The sequence below is a fragment of the Rhinolophus sinicus genome, linkage group LG06 (assembly GCF_036562045.2).
Source record: "Rhinolophus sinicus isolate RSC01 linkage group LG06, ASM3656204v1, whole genome shotgun sequence".
Classification (NCBI taxonomy): Eukaryota; Metazoa; Chordata; class Mammalia; order Chiroptera; family Rhinolophidae; genus Rhinolophus; species Rhinolophus sinicus.
The window spans coordinates 124,108,434-124,128,131 of record NC_133756.1 but is presented as its reverse complement, the minus strand read 5'-3'; the positions used below and the strand labels follow the sequence as shown (position 1 = coordinate 124,128,131).

General features: G+C 37.2%; 2 protein-coding genes across 3 annotated transcripts; one reads left to right on the top strand and one right to left on the bottom strand.

Moving 5' to 3' along the window:
- Positions 1 to 6,684: 6,684 nt before the first annotated feature.
- LOC109445442 (olfactory receptor 5M5) lies at positions 6,685 to 7,701 on the bottom strand. The gene has a single exon (XM_019727848.2). The coding sequence runs from the start codon at positions 7,699 to 7,701 to the stop codon at positions 6,763 to 6,765; it is 939 nt and encodes a 312-aa protein (XP_019583407.2). The 3' UTR covers positions 6,685 to 6,762.
- Positions 7,702 to 9,518: 1,817 nt separating this feature from the next.
- LOC109445515 (olfactory receptor 5P80) lies at positions 9,519 to 17,920 on the top strand. Of its 2 annotated transcripts, XM_074337143.1 has the most exons (3): positions 9,519 to 9,545; positions 10,372 to 10,398; positions 16,982 to 17,920. In XM_074337143.1, the coding sequence occupies exon 3, from the start codon at positions 16,982 to 16,984 to the stop codon at positions 17,918 to 17,920; it is 939 nt and encodes a 312-aa protein (XP_074193244.1). In that variant the 5' UTR covers positions 9,519 to 9,545; positions 10,372 to 10,398. The 2 variants fall into 2 exon arrangements, with proteins under 2 accessions (XP_074193244.1, XP_019583523.2); XM_019727964.2 differs by lacking the exons at positions 9,519 to 9,545; positions 10,372 to 10,398 and adding an exon at positions 12,987 to 12,995.
- Positions 17,921 to 19,698: the final 1,778 nt, after the last annotated feature.

The window sequence follows — 19,698 nt, the reverse complement described above, 5'->3', positions numbered from 1 at the left end:
GGCTTGCATTTGCTCTAATTTATTGATAAACCCATTGCTTCCTCCGGTCTGAAATGATGACATTATCATATATTATACTCATACATACTGAGGATCTCTGAGGTGGGGCGATTAGAAGAAAAGACACAGGGAGGTCCAGGAGCAAAGTAATGGTAATGGTGGTAATAGGACTGGAAAGGAAGGGGATTAATGCAAGAAATCTTGCATTAATGCATAGGTAAATAACGGATAAATCTTACCTCTTCTTTGAAATATGAAGATAAAAAAAGGAGAGATCAAAAGTAACTCTAATTATTTTGCACTAGGTGACTGGGGGAAAGTGCCATGTACAAAATTGTGAAAAGCAGAAGTTGGCTGTGAAGTAGAAGATCAATTAATTCAGTCATTAAGATTTTGAGCTCCTGGTTCCAAGAGATCATCTATTCGGTGATGATGATAATAATGATGATGTGTGTGTGTGAGAGAGAGAGAGAGAGAGAGACAGAGGGCAAGATTCAGGTAACTTTTATTCAGCATCTACTGTATTGAATAGGCAATGCTACATTTTCCTGCATGGTTCATCAGCATTTGAAAAATTCTACTCTCTTCCTCTAGAAGTAAGGCAACAGATAATACCTCCAGGGAATCTGAGAAACGACACATCAGTTTCTCCCTAGCCCTTTCCCCTGCTCTCTTTCCTCCCCTCCTGCCCAGCTTTAGATCCTCACATCTCAGGCCACTGATCACCCTCCTCCCAGTGGAAGAGAGGAGGTGGAATTCCCATCTTAGCAGCCCTGCTGTGGGAAGGTGGTGAGCACTGGAGGGGAAAGACCACAGGGGAGAGGCTTCTGCAGACCTTAACTCTCGTGCTATTTCCTTTCAGCTTCTTCCAGGCTTATTGATAATGCAAACTGAGGCAAAGAACAAGGAGCAGGAGAGAGTGAGCTGTCTTCCACCCACTCCCCACCACTGCCCAATCCCACAGCTCATTCCTAATTGCTCTTTCATAGGTGGGGGTGAGACCAACAGAAATTCATAGCACTCAGTCCTGGGGACTCTGGGGAAAAGCGTGCTACCTTCCACAATGTAGTTGTAACAACTCAGAGTTCTTAGTGGCTCACCTTGTCAAGTCAGACCTTTGTTCTATGAGAACATGTGAGCTGTAGTGGTTCAAGGTCAAAGAAAAGTCAGTGGAGATCTATTATGAATTAGGAAGACTTTTATGGCCTGCTCTGAGCAGACCATGTGCAACTATGTTCCCAGGGAACTGTGTGTCCATGTTCCAACTCATTGACTTGCAAACAGACATTGGGACTAGAGCCCCGTAAAATGGAAATGGGCTGTACTCAATTTTCCAATCAAGGAGATGAAATGAAGAAAATTCATTATTGGAGATAAATGCCAACTTCCATATTTTGTAAAAACATTTTTCAGGCAAGAATTTTCCAAATACTTGCTTCAAATCAAAGATTATGAAATTTGAAACCTAACTGGAAGCGGTAGAGTCTAGTTATTAAAAATAAAAGCTTTATACTTTTAAATGTTTAAAATAACACTTTGGCATACCCTACACTATTTTCTCCTTTAGTAACCCCGCAAGATACAATTTCCCTCATATTCTAGGTGAAAGAACTAAGGCTCAAATGGATAAGCCCCTTGACTGACAGCATGGTTCAGAGTAGACCAAGCTAAGACCTTCAGTTCCCTATCCAGTCTCCACCACACCACCAGCACTGCTATAGGCTTTTGAAGCTCTGCTTTTTGAGGCCACACTGTGTGTGTGCATGCGTGTGTGTGCGTGCGTGTGTGTGTGTGTGTGTGTGTGTGTGTAAGCAAAATCTTTACCTCCCAAACCATACATTTTTTTCAGGCTCAGCATGGTTTACTTGTCTTGCTTGGCATGCAGGTGTCTATAACATAGTTCCGAAATGTGAATTTACAGATTTACCAGAAGTCAGTTATAGGTTTAGGGAAGGGATCACACAGGCACAGCCTTCTTTTGATAAATCTAACAATTTAATGTACAGGGAACTATGAACAGGCCAGGAGGTAAAAGCTTAGTGGACAGTGTTTTAACACCCAATTAGTTAAAAGTACAGCCGAGAACTGTACCCTTAGATTAAAGCTAACAGGGCTGTAATTTTGTGCCTGTGAATACTTTAGGACCCACCTGTGATTTGTGGTAAATATAAGAAGGAAAGATAGTCTAATATTTGTGAAAGATGCTTTAACATTTCTTTATAAAAATGATTCCCCAAATATCAATAACATTAAAGTTCCCTTTCAATTTGCTACTCTATTATTACATTAATTTTAACATTTATTTGAATTCTGCATCCAAAAGATTTCTAAGTAAAGCTAGCTGCTACTTTTGCTAAGGGAGATAAGTAAATATACTACTCATGATATAACCTTTCAGATGAAACAGGAGATGATAGGGATAAGGAGAGTTAAAAATGGTTCTTTTTAAGAGGAAAGACAATAAAAATGGGAAAAAAAACCTTCTGTGGGAAACCCAGAGATGGACTTAGGTGCCCTCCCTGCTCTTGCCCTTGTACATATGACTACGAGAAACCTGCAGTCCTTCCTAGGTGAGGATGAGCCAGAGGTGGGCTGGAGCGTAGTGGAGCCTGTCTGCTTCACTGTTCTATCCCTGCTCCTGTACCAAGTCCAATGTGGTCAGCAAACAGGGATGCCTGGAGGGAGGGGCAGAAGCTGCAGGTTGGTAGGTGTCCAGGAGCCAGCGTGGTCAACACACCCAAGCAAAGAAAGTGAGCTTGTAGGAGTAAAAACCTTTTCTTTGAGACAGAATACCTTCTGGAAACTCTTCGTTAAAACAATTAAGCACTTGTAATGGAGTAAGATTTAATTAATTGATTTTTAAAATAAAGATGATCTTTTCCTCATTCCAATTTGCTTTATCTTCCCAGAGATGGAAGTTCTAGTTATTTATAAAATGTTTGTAGTTTCACAGCAAAAGAAGAGCTTGGAAGAACAGGCTCAATCTGTTACCTTCCCAGGAGCCTAAACTCCCCAAGTTCTGACACCAGTATCTCCCTATCTCTCTGGTGGATCCACCACTTAATAGCAAGTGGGAGCCACGCTTAAGCACTGAATTAACATTTTCCCATCCCACCTTGCTCTCTAAGAAGGCAAGAATTATTTATCCAGGGCAGAGTTCAAAATGTGGGGGCACACATTTGAGATTTAAAAATTCTTAAGATTCTGAAATACTTATATATATCAAATAATGTAAAAGAAAGTAAATACTTGTCCTCTCGCGTTTCCTTTTACATGATAAACATAATCAAAAATCCTTTTGGCATATTTCTAAGCATGACAAATAAAGAGTATTAAATGAGGAGAAATGAGAAATTTAAATTTAAGCTGATTGAAAAAGTCAGCACTTTATGTGCAAATGAGTATAAATTTGTATGTAATATGCATATTTCATATGTTTCTGTTAGATTTTTTAAAAATCACAATAGATTTTTAAATGGAAATTGCCTATGGGTGAATACTATTTTTTACGATTATCATAAGGAAAAAGGATTTACATTTTATTTAAATGTGAGGGCAGTTTTATTTTCATTTTCCACAAAATGTTGCCCTTTTAAAATCTGATAAAGGTAAAATATTTATTATTTTTGTAACATTTACTTATTGAAGATATTTGTTTTATTTTGGGCTAAAAAACTAGTATAATTGTTATGAGTATTGATTGAAACAGCCTTACTTTATAAGTGAACAAAGATGCATAATCGTGTTGGTTTCTCTTAGGGCTTAAACACTGTCATTTTAATGCTACACATGTGTATAGTGTGCTATATATTTTAAATATATATATATAATTAATTGAAGAATTTTCTTACTATATGGCCCAAATCATAGAGGTCAATTTATAAGACTAAGGAGCCCCAATGAGCAAAGAAATAGAAAATATTAGCTCAAAATTTAGCTGATTCAGACAGACCCTTCCTCATACCTCTCTTTGCTTTTTAGGTCTTTGGGAAACTTAGGAAAACATGGATTTATATCCTTCATAATCTACAAATACAATATTCTCAATTTTCTGCTTTGCTTTATAGGAAACCAGGGAAGCACATGAAACAAAGCAGACAAATTCAATGCTGGGAAGGCATTATGGAGAGGTCCTGCGACATATTTTCTTCAGTTTTCTTTAAAAATAACTGAAGAACTAATGACATGTACTTTTAGACCAACCAAATATTCCTTTAAAAATATGAGTAAACTTCATTTGCTGAGAGACATGTATTAAAACATGTGATACATATTTTTTTTTTCTCTTCCTAAACTAAACTGATTTGGAAATAGTTTGAAAAAGAAATTTAAGAAATGGGTATGGCTGTTTATTGAAAACATAGTTTCCCATCTAAGTGTTGGTACCTGCTCCTATTCTTTACCTCAGTACATTAATGGTCCCTTGCCTGTCATGGTCCATTGACAACTCTAACTACTGCTGTGTTTCCCCAAAAACAAGACCTAGCCGGACAGTCAGATCTAATGCATCTTTTGGAGCAAAAATTAACATAAGACCTGGTCTTATTTTACTATAATATAAGACCAGGTCTAATATAATATAATGTAATACCCGGTCTTATTTTATTACAATATAAGACCGGGTATAATATAATATAATGTAATATATATAGTATAATATAATATGATATAATACCGGGTCTTATATTAATTTTTGCTCCAAAAGACGCATTCGAGGTGACTGTCTGGCTAGGTCTTATTTTCAGGGAAATAACGATGCCATCTTCCCAACACATATACCAACTTCCAGATGCATCTCTTTCATTGGCCAGATCATGTTGTTGCCTCTATGTCTTCCTACCACAAAAATGTTAGCTTTGCTGGGGGAGAGGGGTATTGAAAAACACTCTTCCTGTCAAAACCCTAGTAATTTCCTTCTCTCTGTTACTTTCCAACCACATATTGATTACTAGGCACTATGTCCACCCATCCATTGGAATTAGGAATAAATACAGAAGAGTTCAATTTGGTTCAGCAAATAGTTATGATGCGTGTGTTCTGTGCCAGGAGCTGTGGTAGGTGCTAGGGTTCAGAGGGAAGAGATAACCTGCAAAGTCTCAAAGAGCTCATGGCCTAATAACCCTCTCTCACATATCCTTCAGCACTATCTTCCCCACTTTGCTTGCTCCTCTCTTCATTACCGGTGCCAGCTGTGCTACCTCTGGGGCTTTCTTCATACCTTTCCTGCCTCTGTTCCTCTGGTATATTATCTTTTGTTTTAAAGACAGCCAACACCTCATCCCCAAGTGTTTAGGATATAACTCAACTCTCCAGAAAGGCTTTCTGAGCTAAATAAGAGAAGTTATAAATATTTAACTACTTTTATTTTTCTAAATTACTAATCTCAAGTAGCAATAAAACAAAGATTCCCATCATATTATCTGAAGAGTTAATTAGGGGGCAACAGGGACCCCCTTAGTTTCTTGATTAATTTTAAACTTTTTGTAGTCGATTGGTGACATATGTTCTTAGTCATAAAAACAAATGTCAAAATAATAATCATATTTAAAAATAGTTTAAGGGAAAAATCTAATGGTTTATGGCAAATGTGTGTTTCTCGAGAATTATTTTTAAAGAAGGGTTAGAATTGAGACTTAGAAAAAACATAGAGTGCTTATATTCTTACCTGAAAAAAAAAAAAATTAAAAGAGACTTTTCTTTCACCTGTCACCACCAACAGCAAGAACTTACATAGATTTATCTCCAAGAAAGTTGGAATATCAGATAGTGAGAATAGAAATAAAGTATATGGAAAATGTTGTAACTGTGAAATATTTTTCTATGTTATCCAAATTATTTAAAACAATAATTTCATTTTTCAGAAACATTCTTGGTTTCTGGCCAGGTTGCCTCAGGAAACTCTCAGCTCTTTCCCTTTCTTTTTCTTTCTACTTCTCTTTCTCTTTCTCAAGTTCATGTATGATTCCCTTCCTCACTCAACCTACCCACTAAAAGAAAATCACTACACCTGCACTTTCCAGAGACTAGAAAAATTAAACCCTGGTTGTTGAATAAATGACCACTTTTAACATCTCTGAAAGTATCCTAAACCCTCTCTAACTCTTCTAATTTAACTTTCTGTTCTAAACAAACAATAAAATTAACCCCACATTTAACTGATTCATAGTTTTTAAATTCTTTCCTCCCTTTTTATTGCTGTAATACTATTTTTTCTATTGTTCGTTTTAGGCATGCAATATTTCAACTAAATTTAGATTACATAACCTTTTATAATCTGATCTTGCAACTTCACCACCATCAATAGCCATGTTATAAAGAAATAAGTTTTTAAGACTAACAAATGCTTTGCTACTACATAGCGTGTTTTAAGCTGGAAATGTTTCTAAGAACATAGGTATCTATGTGTAGGTTTTGTACCTAGCTTAATTAATTTAGAGTTTCACCCAGAACGTTGCTTTTTAGGATCTTTTCAAATTTAAAGCTCATGTTGTCACTTAATTGGTAGTAAGCCACTTCCTTTTCAACATATGAAGGGCATATTAACAGTCTAGCTTGTAAATTCTGATTAGTCCATGATAACTGGTTGGATTAAATATTACTACGTCAAGCGAGTGTCCAAGTACTTTTGGTCATTAAAAAATCCAAACTGGATTGACTGTTTCCTTCCTGATAGGATAGCAACTGGCCTGCTAAATTTCAATGAGATTGGTTATACTGTGTCAGTACACCGTACTTTCCCAATGCTACTTTCTGATAACTCACTCACTGTGACTCTTTGCCCTCTATCATCTTTCTCAGGGTGTCCTTTACTTCTGTGTTTCTCAGGCTGTAGATCAGGGGGTTGAGCATGGGAATTACAAGACTATAAAACACAGAAACCACTTTGTTGTACTTCCATGAATTCCCTACTGTAGGTTGCCACAGATACATGAAAAACAGTGTTCCATAGAAGATGACGACCACAGTGAGGTGGGAGGCACAGGTGGAAAATGCTTTGCATCTGCCTTGGGAAGAATGGATTTTTATAATGGAAAAGAGGATGCAAATGTAGGAGATGAAGACAGTCAGGAGGGACCCAGTGAGGTTTACCGCAGAGAAGATCAAGAGTTGCTTTTCTTTCCTGTGGGTGTCAGAGCAGGAGAGGGCAAGGAGAGGGGGGTCAGCACAGTAGAAATGGTGGATGACATTGGAGCCGCAGAAAGACAGCTGGAAAGTCAGAACAGTCTGTACCACAGCGTTTAGGAAGCCGTAGGTATAGACCCCTATCACCAACTCCTTGCAGACCCGCTGAGTCATGATGGCTGGGTAAATCAGGGGGTTGCAGATTGCCATGTAGCGGTCGTAGGCCATCGTGGCCAAGAGGAAGCACTCCGTAGTGGCAAAAGCACCAGAGAAATACAGCTGGACAAAACAGCCAGAGAAGGAGATGGTTTTGTCCTTCATCAATAAATTTTGCAGCATCTTGGGCCCAATGGAAGATGAGTAACAAACATCAATGAATGCCAGATGGCTGAGGAAATAGTACATGGGGGTGTGGAGCCTGGAATCCACCTTGATGAGCAGGATCATGCCAAGGTTTCCCACCAGAGTGATGAGATAAATGACCAGGAACACCACAAAGAGAGGAAGCTGAAGCTCAGGACGGTCTGTGAATCCCATGAGGACAAATTCTGTCACTGTGGTATGATTGCCACTCACCATTTTGTTCACTCTCTTGTTGGAAAAAGAAGAAATAGGGCTTCAAAATGATTAGATACTTAAAGACAAAAGCGTCTTACCTCTTTGTTCCAGTACAGCTGATAAAAATTGGGCTTTACATCCCAATGGTGAAAGGCTGTCGTTAACCAATGGCCTTTATCCTGTTAAAACAGACTCAGGAAAGTCTGAGCTCATTCATTTTCTCTTTCAATGGAGATTGACAAATTGACCACTTAAGTTGCACAAAGTTATACTCCCAACAATATTGTACAAGAATACAAATTTTTTCACAAACCCAGTTTTATCAAATTTTAAACCTTTGCCACTGTGAGGGTGAACATTGGTAACTCATGTCCTCTTGATTTGTACGCTTTTAAAAATTATGATAGGAGTTAACATTTTTTCAAACAATTATTTGTATGTCTATTTCTTTTTCTATGACTGGTCAATTCAGTTCATTTGCTAATTTTTTATTATGTTGTTAGTCTTCTAAGCATTTTATTTAAGGTGTTCTTTGTTATGGAAAGGAGCCATTTGTTTGATGCAAGTATGGCAAATTAGTTTTTGGCTTTTCACTTAATGTTGGTATGGTAATTGTTCTTTTTGCTATGCAGTATATTTTAAATGGTTTGATATCAAATTTATTAATCTTGTTCCTTTTGAATTCTGGTCTTTGTGACATGGTTAGATGAGTCTTCCTCAATTTATTAGGTTGGGGCAAAAGTAATTGCGGTTTTTGCAATTATTTTTAACCTTTTAAACCGCAATTACTTTTGTATCAACCTAATAAAATTATTTTAAAAAGTATCTCTTGTTCTATTCTAGAACTTTACTGGCTTTCATTTTTACATATAATCTTTGATCTATCTGGAGTTTAATTTTGATATAAGGAACTCTTTTCATTTATTTCTCCAAACAGCTAGTGAGGTGTGCTAATGCCATTTGATGGTGAAATCATTTCTAGTTGATTCTATTGATTTACTAGTCCAGCCTTATTGTAGAGTAAAACATTCATGACTAATTGGGTCAGTTTCTGATTCTTTTTCTTTGCAGTCTCTTCTAGAACAAGGACCAAACATTTAAATAATATAGATATGTAATTGATTTTGATATCTGGTAGCAAATTTTTTGATTATTCTCACTTGTCTATTTTTCCAGATGAGCTTTGATATTATTTTATCAAATTCCAAATAATTAAAAAATGCTGTTTGTATTTAGAATGCCATTGCATTGAACTGGTATGAATTTGAGAAGAAATGACATCTTTACAATCAAATCTTCTTTTCTATAACTAAGGTATGTTTTTTTTATTTATTAAAGACTTTCCTAAGTAGAGTTTCAAGTTTTCTTTAAACTTTACAGATAAATATTCTACACATTTCTTTAAAGTCTATCACTGGTATTTTATCTTTTTGTAATTATTGTAAACAAAATTTTTTTTTTTCATTTTGTGGGTTGAGTATTATTTATATATAGAAAAGCTATTGATTTTTATAAATTAATTTTATAACTATTTTCTTTACTATAGTTTCCTATCATTTAAAGATCATTTTTTAGTTGATGATTCTCTTGGATTTTTCAAATACATATTCATATAATATGAACAGGATATGAATTTCCACATAGTATCTCTCTTTCCTTTCTCTTCTCTACTAGTATTGGCTAGTACTTCCAGAACAATATTTGAAAAACAGTGACAATGGTGGCAATTTTTACTTTTCAACTTCTTAAAGGATGCTTCAGGGGTACAGAAGACTCTCAGGTGTAATAAACAGAGAGCACAGCCTGTGCGATGTAACTGGTGTTTCAGAAAAAGAAGCATTAAAGAACTGCAAATAATTGGTGTGGTTAAAAACAGGCTCCCTAGGAGCAAGGGCTGCCTTTGACATTGGAAAGGGCCCATGGCAAGAATAACAAACGGAGGCCTGCATATCCTATTCTTGATATGCACAAGTTAAAAAATAAAGGTAACAAATTAATAAAATATGTTCTACCCTCCCTCTTTAAATATCTTTACAATAATCTGGGAGGGAGAACACTTGGGATTCTTGGGGTTCCTTGATGGAATGAGGTGGTGAAGAGAACCTGTCTCCAGCCCATACACGTGTGGACATGGCAGCCTGCATGTACATGCTCTATTCACATCCCTGCAAACGGCAATCCCTTGGCTACCTTTAAGGTCTAGGCATGTGAACATTAGCAGTGTGTTCACCCTTACAAAGGTGATCTGGTAAAGAGAATCTTATAGACTCTGGGAATAAGCTAGTGGCCACGTGGGCAAGGGATTTTAGGGTCCTGTAACCTAGATGATGGTCTAGAAGGGGTGGATAGAATGGACTCTGGGTGGGCACCTGTCCCATGGGATGTAGTGCAGTAGAAAGAGGCCCAGAATTGCCCTAAAGAATGTGGCTAAGGTAGGGTCCCTTTTGTCTGAACCTAAGGGTAGTGATATCACTCACTGCCTGTGAGTGATAAGAAACATAGGTAGAAATGCATGTCGGGAATAGATAGTTGAGGGCTCTTACCCATTATAAGGAATTTGGTCTGTATCCTGTTGGGACTAGGTAGGCAGACTTTGAAATGAACTGAGATGGTCACTGGAAGATGGAAAGAACCTCAAAATATGGAAGGTGGATTAGAGGAGAGCATTTTAGGAGGGAACAATTGAGCAAGAAGTTGAATCAGAACAGCTCAGAGCATGTTTGGGGGACTGTGAGCATCCTTATGGGTAAAAGCAAGTACATATGAAAGAGATTAGTAAGAAACAAACTGGATGGGGGTACAGTGTGCCATATTGTGAAGAGTTTCCCATGCCAGGGAGATTTTAATTAGTTCGGTAGTAAATATAGACCCATTAAATATTTGAGCAGTAGAACAGCTTGACCAGTACTCAGCTTTCAGGGAGTTAATCTGGCAGTATGTGCAAAATGGATTGAAGGGAGAGAGCTGTCCAGTTGGAATACCTGCTAGGATGTTTTCCCTGTAAGAGATGATAACGATTTGCACTAAGGAAACGGTGGCAAGAAGGAAGAAAGGAGATGGGAATGAGAGATACCCCAAGACCTGAGTCTGTGTCACTTGGCAATTGACTGAAACTCAGTTTTCAAGTCAGAGAGACCAGGATAATGATAATCTAAGAATTTACAATTTAATTTAATTTTACCTTGTCTCTTTCCTAAGGAGATCTGACACAATTTAAATACACACACACACACACACACACACACACACACACACAATCAGTATTACAGAATTCAAAAGTTGAAAACAGCATTGAGGGAGAAAAATAAAAGCAAAATTTCCCACTGTACTTATTGAACAATGTTACTGTGAGCTCTTAGAAAGAGAAGGCCTGAGCTGGGAGTAGAGTAGGAGGGAAGGGTGTTGAATTCGGTTTGAGGGGATGGTGACGTCTATCACACAGTCAAGAGCTAGTGAAACTGACTTAGGTGTCATCAATAGACAGAAGTCAGTAAAAGCTGTGGGAATTCATGAGATCATTCAGGAGAGAAAAACAGGTGATAGCAAGGGTTCGAGGCTAGACCTTTGGGAAAAGTGTATCTTTAAGGGCTGGGGAGAGGAACAGCAGTCTTAGATGCCCTAAGATGTTCAGGCTAGCTCATATCAGGAAATGGTACGGGACCTTTTAAATATGGCCATTTGTGACACTCCTGCTTATGGTAGACGTCACCTATTTTGTTGTGGTCCTTTGCTTCTCTATAATAGCTTAAAACAAAACAAAACCTTGGGATCCTCAGGCATGGAAACAATCTTAGTCAAATGTTTATTCTGGATTCTGTGCCATCTATAGGCAGGAAAACATTTTTTGGAAATCATTTTTAGAATTGTCAAGTATTCCTGCTCCTTGACTTACAATGAGGTTATGTCCTGATAAACCCCTTGTAAGTTGAAAATATCATCAGTCGAAAATACACTTAACATACCTAACTTACCAAACATCATAGCTTAGCTTAGCCTACCTTAAACATTCGCAAAACACTTACATTAGCCTACAGTTGGGCAGTTATCTTGAGTTTCATCTCAAGAGTGATTGCCTTCCTTGTCTTACCAGAAACAAGAGACACAGATGGGTGTTTTGTACACATGATGGGATGCAGAAACACAGAACACAATATCCAAAAAACGCTGGCAACACAGTACACTGTAGAGTACCGGTTATTTATCCTGTGATTGTATGGCTGACTGGGAGCTGTGCCTCACTGCTGCTGCCCAAAAGGGAGTATACTGTACCACATATCGCTAGCCTGGGAAAGATCAAAATTCAAAGTATGGTTTCTACCGAATGCATATCGCTTTTTCACCATTGTAAAGTCAAAAAACTGTAGGTCGAACCATTGTAAGTCGGGGACCGTCTGTATAACGGTTTACACTTCAAACTGTGACTGGGTTGGTTTAGTAAAGAAATGGTTTAACATCAGTGGAAAAACCCAAGAATCCAGTTTTTAGCTGGAGTTCCAGTTTTAGAAGGCCAGATTTCAGCTTTATTCAACAGCTCCTGTGTGACAGATTTTTACCATGGTAGCTATTGTTGATATGATTTCATGTTTGCCTCTGAAATTTCTAAGACATGGTTAATGCATTCTAATTTCTAGATAAAAAAATTTTCCTTTCCATTACCTAAATATTTATTCATCATTTATCCTATGAGCATGGTTTTCTGCATTTCAAAAAACTTCTAATTTAATGCTCTTGCTTAAAAGTTTCAACCCAGTACGTACTCTGATTTTCTTCAAGGGCAATTAAGATTGAAGCTTATTGATAACATCAATGTTTAGTCTACTAGTTCTCAGAATATAACGAGACCTGATGACAAATTCCAGGAAAAACAAAATAATAAATCTCTAATAATAAATATTTGACTTGTAATTTTCTACCTAAGAGAAAATTAACGGTCCCTTTAAAAGAAATACTAAATAGTGAGATTTAATTATTCTTAAAGTTGATAATAACCAGTGATATTTGCATACTTATAATGTGCCAAGACACATTCTATTTTACATACATAATTTTGTTTAATACATAATTATCGTTTCCCTCATTTTCTTAATGAGGAAACTGAGACGTAGAAATATTCAATAGTTTTTCCAAATTCACAAAATAGATAGAGGAGCCAGGATTTGAAACCAGGTAGGCTGATTCCAGACCCTCAGCCTAAACTATAATGCTCCCCACTTATGATTCCTCAGATTTATTCATTTCATTACCTTTTTTCTTTTTTTTTTTTTTGCAAATTTGGACTTCTGTGAGAAAATTATAGGCATATTAGGATGAATTCAGTAACGCTTTTCCATATTAGGATGAGTTCAGTAACGCTTTTCCTTAGTTCCTTCAAACACTTTTAACATTTATTGTTATGTTTAACTAATATAGTCAACCTCTGATAATTCAGAGAGTTGTTTTGTGTTTTACCATTCATTGTCTGAATGATTCAAACAACTTTGGTTGAATAACCTAGGAAATATTCTTAACCCCTGGGAATGGAGAGGCAGACGAACTACTCTTGAGAATCTGATGAAAGCTAAGTATCTATTCCTAGGAATGTTTCACTCATACATAATTTTGCATGCAATTTCAGGGTTTAATGAGTTTATCAGGTCCATGCTATGGTTTCCTCATTGACTAATACACTGATAAAACATCCCAGCTTTTCCAAGTAAGAGTCAACCAATCCTTCCCCATTTGCTTCTTTGAGAAGCAAAGCACACCTGTCCTAATGCCCTGTCCTCTTCACAGTCCCAGAACTGAAACCCTTCTTTTGGCTGCCTTGGAGTTTTTACTATGACAGTCTTAGAAATGAATACAACTCACCGAGTACCTATCACAGGATTAGTACCTGTCAGTCAGGATTTCCAACGCCCAGCAAACATCCACTCAGAGTGTTTCCAATCAGACAAACAGGCTTCTTCATGTCTTGCTGGAAGGGTTGGTTTCTGTGTTCCATACCAACAAACCTGTGAATATTTATAAAGTTAAAGTATAATGAGTATGTTGTTATCTCTTGTTATTCAAGAGCTTCCTGGGTACCAAGGGAACAGTTTATGCAGAGTTTCTGTGAGATACTTTACATTCGATTTAAACCACCCTTGGGATTTAAAATCCCTGAATCATCCTGTTAACTGTTGACGACTCAGGTTATGATGCGTTGGTGCATGTTCTCAGGATGACTCCCAAGTCCTTGGATGCTTGGAGACAGACTTCCGGTCCTTGGCAGGGCATCTGCAATGGGTGACCTTGAAGTTGTGGCTGGGGTGGGGGGCCCAGTTAATGTTTTTGTAGGGAACTAGGTAAGGTTATGCAAAGACTGTATGACTAGGATACACATATGGGACATTTTTGCTTGCAAAGAAAAGATGGCCTTGGCTAGCATATTTATCACAACAGATGGTGTAAGAGAAAAATAGCCTTCATTTTTCCTACTATTACAATTTTTCCCATTGAATCAATTAAGGAATAGAACCATATTCAAAACCATGTCAGCAACTAAATGTTCTAATGGTTCCACAGGCTCCTTCCCTTTCTCTCTCCATTCCCCAGTCCCCTCTGGATTGCAATTGGGGCGATCAGTACCACCTGATGTGGCCAGGTCAGTTTTTCAATGCATTAGGTCTTTCCTCACGGCCACGAGGGAAGAGAGACTAGAGCCTGGTCCTCTAGGTCAGTCATTACAGTGATTTAGCACCGCCCTTAAAGTATTGCTGTGAACACTGCCCTTAACCTTGCACTCAAAGCGAGGCAGAGCTAAGGTGAGAGATTCTCCCACTAGAAAGTGCATTTTCTGTCTCTCATCATTTCCCAAGTTCATTAATTCACACCAAAGAGGAGGAAACTGGAATAGATGTGTGTTTGTGTCAGACCTGGAGACATAGTTTTAGTGGCCTTTCCTAGTCAATTTTGCCCTTGTAAGTAACGTGTAGCAGGTAAATCTATGACTTTTCATTCTGGTTGGAGGGGATAATTTCTAGGCTATATATGGTGTAGAGTGAAATGTAACTTTGATATTAAAATATGGGGTGCTACTGACTTCTTCACGCTAAATTTAAAGCATGATAATAGATCAGTAAAGATGAATGCATGATAAGAAAATAAGATGTTGGTATTTGACTTTTACTGCAGATGTGTCCTCTTCCCACATGGAAAGACATTTAAAGGCTCGCAGAACATTCATTGCTAGACTGAACCCTAACAATCTTTTCTTTCCTGTTCTTTTCAGTACGACTTTGTGTGAAAAATGTACTTTAATGACCAACTGCATACCTAGAACTACAGCATTAATTGACTAATTCATGTTTCAAAGCTATTGTTACGTGCTTGGGTTCATAATTGTCTCCAGACATTTTAACTTATTCCAAGCAAATATAAGTAACTGTGAGGATCTTTTTGTGTCATACTTACACCCAATTTGAAAATTTAAATTCCTTTTTTTGCCCATGTTTCGTATTGCTTTTGCGTTTGCTTTTGTACTATTATTGTTTGGATATTCCTCCCCCAAGTACTTAATTTGTAAATGTACAAGCTTAAAACATACTTTGTATGTAACTTGAAAAGAAAACAAAAATTTATATACTCATCTCCTTATTATACAACTTAATATAATGATATAAACTATTTGAAAGCTAAAAAATGGGAAAAGATATAGTATATGAACATTAATGAGAGAAAGCAAGAGTGACTGTATTAATTTCAAATAGTGTAGTCTTCAGTGCAAAGAAAATCACTAGAGACAGAGAGTGATATAACATAATGATAAAATTCTTGAAATGCTATTGTACTATATAGTCTTGCAAGATGTTACCATTTGGAGAAACTCAGTAAAGGATACATGGGATTTTTGTATTATTATTTCTTACAACTGCACATGCATCTACAATTATCTAAAAAAAAACACATTTAGTTAAAAGACATACAGGTGGCATCATCTAGAAATGCATACAAAACATAAGCACTTATTTTTTCTCTGAAGGATTTCTAGTTTGAAATGAAAATATATTTGGTACACTATTTTATTCTTGTGAGTCCCAAAACAGAATGATATAGCAATCCATAAAAATGTTTCTTAAAGAAAACTAATGCGCCCTCAAAAGAATGTTTAGGTAGACAAGACATGTGTACCTATAATTTTCTCTGTCCTGATGGATTTTCAGTGGAATGTTCACAAATAAGTAATGTGCTCAAGGGGCTAGATCCCTAAAGACCCAAATCTCATAAATACAGCCTTGCTCTACAGTGACAATTCTTTGGCATTTGCCCTTACTGTTGAAGTACCAACATCTGCAGGTAATAATTTTCCTTTTATATTGATACAGAAATGATTTTTCTCATATTTGCATTAGAAGTTAAGGTTTGGTTATTCTAAGGAAAGAATCATTTGTTGAGCATCCACTTAGCTCTGTGACTCATACTTGCAGTTATGTGCATCATCTTATTCAACAAAATAATCCTATGAGCTATATAAATTTTTAACAAAGAAAGTAATGGAGACTTGAAGAGTTCATGTCAATTGTCTAAGATTCCATAGATAGTCAATGGCAAAGTTGGAATTTAATCTTAGGCCTGCATGGCTCCAAAGCTGGTGGATTTTTGCATAATACTTTGCTTCTATGCCATATTGCCACTCACAATTGACTGAATTTGTGTCATGCTTATCAGTTTTCAAAATTTTAAGCTTTCATTCAGTCTTGGGTCCGCACTTACTAAATAAAGTTCCAGGTTTGCCCTACACAAAGATAAGGAAGCTTGGACTTTGAAGTTCAGACTCATAATTACAAAGTTTTCATAATATGGCATTCTATTGTTTAGTCAATTCACATATGATATTATTCAAGCATTTCTGTTAAGAATAAAACTGTGACACACACAAGCTGAGTACATGGCTGGATGCTGTGTGTATGTGTGTTTGTGTGTGCACATGCAATCTTCTTGACAGTGAATATTTTAAGGAAAAATAATATTATTCTGAAATTTTAGTTGATCTCTATTGCTCAAGGAACACCTAACAACATGACGTAAACATGAGTTAAGCTGGTTAAGTTAAAAAAATTTTTTTTCTGAGTATTTCCGGACTTATATCAATAAACATATATACTGTCAAGTTTTACAGGAGGTATTGTGTGTGAATGCACTTGTTACCAAATTTACACTAGACTGTCTATGTTTTTGTAATTTATTATATAGCCATTGTAAAAATAAGTATGCAAATTATAATATTTTCTTGTGTTCTAATACTCACTTATTTTGCTTTCAGTGGGCACAATTTCCAGTATAGATGGAGACTGGAAACAATACAATTGTGACAGAGTTCATTATTTTGGGGTTAACGGAGGATACCTCAATTAGTGTCATTTTATTTATTGTGTTTCTAGGAATCTATGCGGTCACCTTACTGGGCAACGTCAGCATCATTGTGTTAATCAGAAGCAGCCCTCAGCTTCATACCCCAATGTACCTTTTCCTCTGCCATTTGGCCTTTGTAGATGTTGGTTACTCCTCATCAGTCACACCTGTCATGCTCACGGGCTTCCTCAGGGAAGGAACCGCTATCTGTGTTGTGGGCTGTGTAGCCCAACTCTGTTCTGTGGTCACATTTGGGAGCACTGAGTGCTTCCTCCTGGCTGCCATGGCCTATGATCGCTATGTGGCCATCTGCTCTCCCCTGCTCTACTCCTCCCACATGTCCCCCAGAATCTGCATTCTCTTCGTGGGGATGTCCTACCTGGGTGGATGTATGAACGCTTGGACATTTACTGGCTGTTTATTAAGTCTATCCTTCTGTGGACCAAATAAAGTCAATCACTTTTTCTGTGACTATTCACCACTTTTGAAGCTTTCCTGTTCTCATGATTTTACTTCTGAAATAATTCCAGCCGTCTCTTCTGGCTCCATTATTGTGGTCACTGTGTTTATCATTGCTCTGTCTTATGTCTACATCCTTTTCTCAATTCTGAAAATGCACTCCACTGAAGGGCGTCACAAAGCCTTTTCCACCTGCACCTCCCACCTCACAGCGGTCACTCTGTTCTATGGAACCATCACATTCATTTATGTGATGCCCAAGTCCAGCTACTCAACTGAACAAAACAAAGTGGCGTCTGTGTTCTACACGGTGGTGATCCCCATGTTGAATCCCCTCATCTACAGTCTGAGGAACAAGGAGGTTAAACAGGCCATGAGAAAATTGATGGCTGGAACACACTGGTGGTCCTAAAGTAATCTGACTTTAATAATAAACACTGTACAATAAGGACCTCTTCTGCAGATCTATGGATAATGTACTAAGTACATTTCAGTGTATATTTATAGTATTCTAGACTCAAATTTCATTTTGTGATTCTCGAGAAAATCTTCAATTTAAAGAATAAATGTGCAGTCACTTAGAAACGTGCAGCAAAAAAATTTGCTTTATCCTTACTTTACCCAACATTTCTTGCATCGACAAGAACAAATATTTTTAACTAAGTTCTATGCTCTCTTAATGCAGTCTTTGGGATTAACAGCTGGAAGCATCTGAAACTCCTTAAATGGAAAATAAAGAGTAGTGTTGCCATCCAAGATCTTGTCATCTGAAAGAGATGGTGTCCATGGTGTACAGAGAATGTAAGGATTTAAATCAGTGATACTGGTAGTTGTAAGGCTTCTATTGCCCAGTGATCTGAGTGTGACCAACAGTATTCCTCCTATAGTACCTCTGCAGGTGAGCCTCTTAAAGCCAACTCAGATGATATCTGAAAGCTCCCTCTAGCTAATGTGTTTCCCTGAAAATAAGACCTAGCCAGACCATTAGCTCTAAAGCATCTTTTGGAGTAAAAATTAATATAAGACCTGGTCTTATTTTAATATAAGACTGAGTATAATACCAGATCTCATATTAATTTTTGCTCCAGAAGACACATTAGAACTGACGGTCCGATTAGGTCTTATTTTGGGGAAAACACGGTACTAGCTCTTTATTTTCAGGAATCTATTCAACAAAATATTTTAAGGAGTCCCCCCCCCCCCCAAGAAAGCCTACTGGGTGCTAATTGGCATGACCTGGCTCCTTTCTAGATGAAAAAGGAAAGTTACTTTTTTTAGGTTGTTTCAATCTTGTCAAATGTATGCTGCATGCTTCTTCTGTAATGTATGTTAAACCATTTCTTTTCCTCCTAGTCCTAGTGCCTCTGATACTAAAATTCGCAGATCTTTTACACATAATTTTACTGGAAATTCTGTAATAGCCCTGAAAATGCTCTTTCTAAACAAGACTAAGTTTCATTTAAAGAATTTAAAATTATTTGTGTTATTACAGACCTCTTTGTGTTTCTTCTTCCAGTTGTTTTTATCTATGTGAATACTTTATTTAATAAAAAAATGGACATTTTTAAGAACCTTACTTTTTCCTTTAATAAAAATATAAACACCAGATTAATCTTTTACGATTTTTATATTTAATCATCAGCAATGATTTTACTGTCTACAACATTAAGTCCAGAGTGATGTCAGCTTCAAGGTGGTATGAGACATTGTTCCTTTCTGTCCCCCTTTTAAAACAATTGATTAGGCATCCATCTACAAACAAAAGTGCCTCTGTGGGAGTTATGGGACCCAGCATCATTCACCAAAGGATATGGGGAGAGATAAAAGGCAGGAAGGCCTCAGTAAGGGTTGCAAACCCAGCAGGAGCCAGTGAATATATTCCAACTTCTCTGGGCCATGGTCAGGGAAAACCTAGAGAGTGCTGACTTGGGCAGAAAGCCACAGATGAGAGACACTTTGTAGAAGTCCAGTCTTAGAGTGGGGCTATTACAGCACACCAGTGGTGGAAAAAACAAAACAAAACAAAACAAAAAACAAGTTTGGACACACTGGAGACTGAAAAAAGAACTTTGCTAGTGCTGTCTCTTCCCCAAGGCAATACTGTACGGAGCTGAATTAGTGGGTGGAGTCCTCTCTCGTGGAGGAAAGGGAAAATGGTGAGTGCTTGGCTTTCCCAGCTGTGCAGTACAC